This window comes from Dioscorea cayenensis, chromosome 14 (assembly GCF_009730915.1).
Source record: "Dioscorea cayenensis subsp. rotundata cultivar TDr96_F1 chromosome 14, TDr96_F1_v2_PseudoChromosome.rev07_lg8_w22 25.fasta, whole genome shotgun sequence".
In the NCBI taxonomy this organism is placed as follows: domain Eukaryota; kingdom Viridiplantae; phylum Streptophyta; class Magnoliopsida; order Dioscoreales; family Dioscoreaceae; genus Dioscorea; species Dioscorea cayenensis.
In genome coordinates, this window is record NC_052484.1 from 1517409 (window position 1) to 1522666 (window position 5258).

The following is a 5258-nucleotide window of genomic DNA, read 5'->3' on the forward strand; positions in this document are numbered from 1 at the left end:
CTCAAAGGCAAAGAAGGTAAGAAGCCTTAGCACATGACCAAAGTTGGTCCTTAATGGCTTTTTCCTCTAAAGTTCTTTTTCAAATTGGTGTGAATATGCCTCAAAGACAAGTACAGTGCTCACCGTTTGGCAAAAATATCAGCCTAGTGCGGGCATCAAACCCCTAGTGTAAAAAAATAATCAAGTGAACCATACCCATCAACCCATAATCACAACACATGCCAAGAAAAAATAAAAAGAAAGAAAAAAATTCTGTTAGAAACCATTGGTAAGAGCAAATTAATTAACAAGGAACTCATGTACTTATTGGTTGAAAATCCAATCAAATAAATAAGCAATTCATCTAAAACAATTTAATTAACACTAAAGCAAATATTTATACACAGATTTAATAAAATTTTGTTATAAACTTAAATCAGAACAGTTTATTAATGTACTTATTGGTGTTTGGCATCCAATCAAATCAATAAGCAATTCATCTAACAACAATTTAATTAACATCAAAGCAAATACTTACACACAGATTTAATAAAAGAATGTTCCTCACCTTCCGTCTGTCTCGACATGAATGCCCAATCTTGACTGCGGCTGATCCTCGATCCTGCTTCAACACTTGTAGAAACTTGGTCCAACTCTCTTTGTTTCTCTCGCTGACCATAGACTATGCTATGGGATAGATGCGATCATTGCCATCTATCCCAATGCAGATAATAATCGGCCTCCATACAATCCTTTGAGCCAAGATCCATCAAGTGACACAATTTTTCCTCGCGCCTGCCAGAAACCAGACCCTCGAGAGGGCAAGAGCAGTACATACATACCTCGAAACACTCCTTCACCGCAATAATGATTATAGTTGATCCGGGATGTGTCCTCATCAACTCCAACCTATAGTCATGCAACATGTGGATTTGTGTCTCCTCATCACCATCAATGATCCTTGAAAACAACAACCATACACAAAAAAACATATCAGTTAGAAGACATGTGAAGGTTAATACAACAAAAGATTTATAAAGAAAAAAATCACCTGCTAGCTAAACACTTAGCCCCTCGTATGCCTTAAGCCTCGCGATTTCTACTTCTTGATTTGTTTTTCACGACTTGTATGATCCCTGACTATTTTCCAAGTTGGATCTCGCCTCGAATCGCTCTAAATAATGCCTCGCAATCCAGCTCAGACCGACATGCCTCATTATTATGATCCCTAGAGCACTCGTGCTCAAGCACACCTGCTTTTAATTTGTACTCGTGGCTTTTGTCACTCACCATGAGTGATGCCCACAAGTAGAAAGGGCATCCCTTCTTCACAATAGGCCTTGCATTTCTTCTTGGTGTTTGGCCTAAAAATTCATCACATATCGATTCTTAATCCCATACTTTCGACTGCCTCCTTGAATCTGTTTGAAATCTCTGAATTTCATGCCAATTCTAAAATGGGGGTTCTCCATGTCAACATCCCCATTAAATTCAGGATATCTACACTTGGGTGGAGCTAAATCTTCCTCATCCGTGGAAGATGCAGATCGTAAAGTTGTCCGAATCACCATAATCCCCTCATCATCAAGGTCAGCACTCAGCATGTGCTCCATACTTGCCTATGGGTTCTTCTTGTGACCCTATCTTCATTCCCCTGTGGGTTCATCATCGATTTATCATCGAAACTATAATCGTAGTCATGGAAATCCCACTCTTCATCAACATTCTTTTCCTTCCCTTGACCACCAACTATAATTTCCTCCAATTTTGCATCATCCATAATATCATCTCCATCATCTTCTACATCTTTCAATAGCCCCACATTTTCATGATCATCTTCTATTGTCCCAATGTCATGATCTGAAGGGTGGCCACCACTAGGAAGATTGATATACACCCATGTCTCCTTAGTACTCCCAACAGACTTGGCCATGTCTAAGGCTTCTAAATCAGTTTTTATCTCCTTATAAACCCCCACACCTGTCCTTCCATCCAACCATCCAATTGAGAAGCCCTCTACATCCAAAACCAAACTCCCTTGGCCATGCTAATCTAGTTCTAGCCTAGATATTTGGTCAAGACAACAAAGAATCTATGTAACCAAAGAAACCCTTCTATCTCATCCAATCTGTAATGAAGCCTTATTGTGAACAATTCAGCATCTGGCACTGTAAGAAAGCATGCATTTCAGTAAATTAATTAAAAACCAACTATATAGACACAATCTAAAACTAAAAAACTAGGAAGTAATTAAATCATATGGCATATATCATTTGGCCACAATCAATTGAAGAACAAACAAAAATCTGATTTGAAGTGTAACAAAAAATATTTTTCTGCTCAATTATGGTAGGGTAATAACATGTACATAAAAAAACAAGACATTTATAATTGAGGCTACAATTGAGATTAGCAATGACCACTTAAATATATGTAGACAATAATAAGCAGCAAAGTTAGTCACCAGAATGGGTATCAAAAACAATAAAACCATAGCAACCTAATTATTTCACACAACTAAGACCCCCACTGACATTAACACACTAACAGAAAAGGAGCAGGACAAACTAATAACTCAATTGAATATGCAACTAGAATAGACAAAATGGGGAACTGATTGCCAAGACAAATGATTGGGGGTAAGAAAGTTTCCTATTTTTTTCAATCCGCTTGGGAATTAAACTACAACACAATCACTTGGGTAAATGGCATCAACGAATGGCATTAAAAAAATAAAAAAATAAAACCATAACAACCCTAAGTATTTCACACACCACACAAAAAAAGAAAAGAAGCAGGGACAAACTAATAACTCAATTGAATATGCAACTAGAATAAACAAAATGGGGAACCCGATTGCCAAGACAAACGATTGGGGTAAGAAAGTTTCATTTTTCAATCGATCGGAATTAAACTACAACACAATCACTCGGGTAAAATGCCATCAATAGAATGGGATTTAAAAACAATAAAACCATAACAAAAACCATGACAACCTAATTATTTCACTCAACTAAGACCCCCATCGACATTAATACACTAAAACAATAGGACATCAACAATGCGATGTACATCTAGGCGATATAAACACATCGAAGCTTCTTGAAGCCACTGCTCATCACAACAAACACAAGCATCACATCTCATCGAAAAAGAAAAATCACTTACGAGGTCCTAGGCTTCCTCACCCTCACGCCCGAATCTCCCGTTAACCGCCATCTACGTACGTCGGAGAGCCAACTGAGCTTCAGCCGACAGTGCTCCTTCACCCGATTCACAGTTCGCACAAAACCCTAAACTTTGTCTATCGCAATCTCCGCCCTGGTCAAGACAATCGAACCCATCGTCCAAATTCGAGATTCATGAAAGGACTTCTCCGACAAGGTGCACAATGGCTTTCTCACTCACCCTCATCTTTTTGTTTTTGATGGGGTACAAACCAAATGACTCGATGGCTAGATGGAAGCCGAGTTGGAATACCCCGATGACTTAGCTGCCACATCGACTTAAATGACCGACTTTCGTCGAGGGTCACACCAGTTAAATAAAAACACAACTTTGAATACCTTTTTGATACAAATTAAAGGTGGGATACCTTTTTGAAAAAAAGGTATAAGATAAGTAGCCTATCAAAAAATTTACTCAAATATAAATATAAATATAAATATAAATATACATCATGGACCTTGTGGTCCAACCCAAGGTCACCAACCTCTCAGATCTACCTGTACTTTCTAGCAATTCCCTTCATCTAATAGGGGTATTTTCGTCATATTAAGTTTCACTACTCCCGGTATCTCTCCTCCCTCTTTTCCCCCACTCTTTCTCCGATCCCTCTTCACGCCCTCTTCCATCTCTCCCGCTATGGTCACCAGCACCACCCACCAACGCGCGGCCGCCGGCGAGAAGAGCTCCGACACGACCTCCAAGGGGGCCGGAACCCGTCCCTCTTGGGCTACGGCTTCTGCTCTCTCTGGCGGCCACTCCGCGTCCACCAGCGGCAGCGCTGGCTCGCCTTCTAGCCGCTCAGAGCCTGCTGCCTTGGCTTCGGCTGCCGCCACCACTCCTGTCAGCGAGAACACCTTTGTCCGGCTTAATCACCTTGATATCCATGGTGATGATGCCGGATCCTCTCAGGGTGCTGCTAGGTGAGACCCTTTCCTCTTCTTTTTGTCTTCTTTTAACGTTTTCTTCTTGTTTTGATGTCTTTTTTCTGTGATAATTTGAGCTTGTTGAGGAAATTTTAGGGTAAATCGAGGAATTTCTATTGAGGGTTTTTGGAAAATTTGAGCCTTTTTTTTTTTGATGTGGTGTGTTGTTGGTCTTGGAATTGGTGTTGGTTTGGAAATTAGGTTGGTTTATTGATTATTGATAATTTGAGCTTGTTGAGAAAATTTTAGGGTAAATTGAGGAATTTCTATTGAGGGTTTTTGGAAAATTTGAGCTTTTTTTTGATGTGGTGTGTTGTTGGTCTTGGTATTGGTGTTGGTTGGAAATTAGGTTGGTTTATTGATTATTGTGAACTCGTTGGGTGTTGTAATGTTATTTGTTGGATTGGTTGTTTTGTGGAGGTTTCTTATTTGTAATTGTTTTCAAGGAGAGAGCTGGGATGTTTGGATTCTATATTTTTATTGCCTGTTTGAGCACTGTTTCATTGGGCTGAAAGACATGGAAAAAGTTCATGAGACTCTTTTGCTAGTCATGATTTTGAGTTGATGGGGAGTGTATTAGTATTAATTGTAAACAAATGTTTGTTTTCCCCTTTATTTTGTATTTATCTGTGCAATTTCATGACTTCCATAGCAACAAGTGATTTGTTTGCCTTATTGTATGGAAGTTTCATTTTCCCAGAATGTTTCCCAATTTTTGATGTAATTCTTTTTCTGATGATTGATTCAACCTCTGATAAAAAAGATAGACCTTGGTTCTATTTCATCTCTTCAACAACTTTAGTAATGAGCATAACGGCCCCTTTATTTGGTCTAATTGCTGATTTGCGAAGGAGATTCGGCTCTCATTTATTATCTGTTCTCTGTACTTGAGTATTTTATATTGTGATTTTATTTTAAAAAAGACCTAACTAAGCATGTGCTTGTGCAGTGCTAAGAAGAAAAAGAGAGGAGCACGAGCAGTTGGAGCTGACAAGAGTGGCAGAGGACTTCGTCAATTCAGTATGAAAGGTGATTGTGAAAATTTAGCTCAATCACTTTGTATTGTCTGTTCAAAGTTTAAAAAGCTTGATAGTGTCTGTGTTAGTAGCATAGAGACAGGTTTTTGTT

General features: G+C 38.9%; 1 protein-coding gene across 1 annotated transcript in view; it reads left to right on the forward strand.

Moving 5' to 3' along the window:
* Positions 1 to 3793: 3793 nt before the first annotated feature.
* The window catches only part of LOC120275571 (transcription factor-like protein DPB), a 7103-nt gene continuing 5638 nt past the window's right edge, over positions 3794 to 5258 (forward strand). Inside the window, exons 1-2 of the mRNA XM_039282192.1 lie at positions 3794 to 4127; positions 5080 to 5159. Of these exons, the coding sequence (XP_039138126.1) occupies positions 3844 to 4127; positions 5080 to 5159 (364 nt within the window). The 5' untranslated portion in view covers positions 3794 to 3843. The remainder of the gene's footprint in view (positions 4128 to 5079; positions 5160 to 5258) is intronic.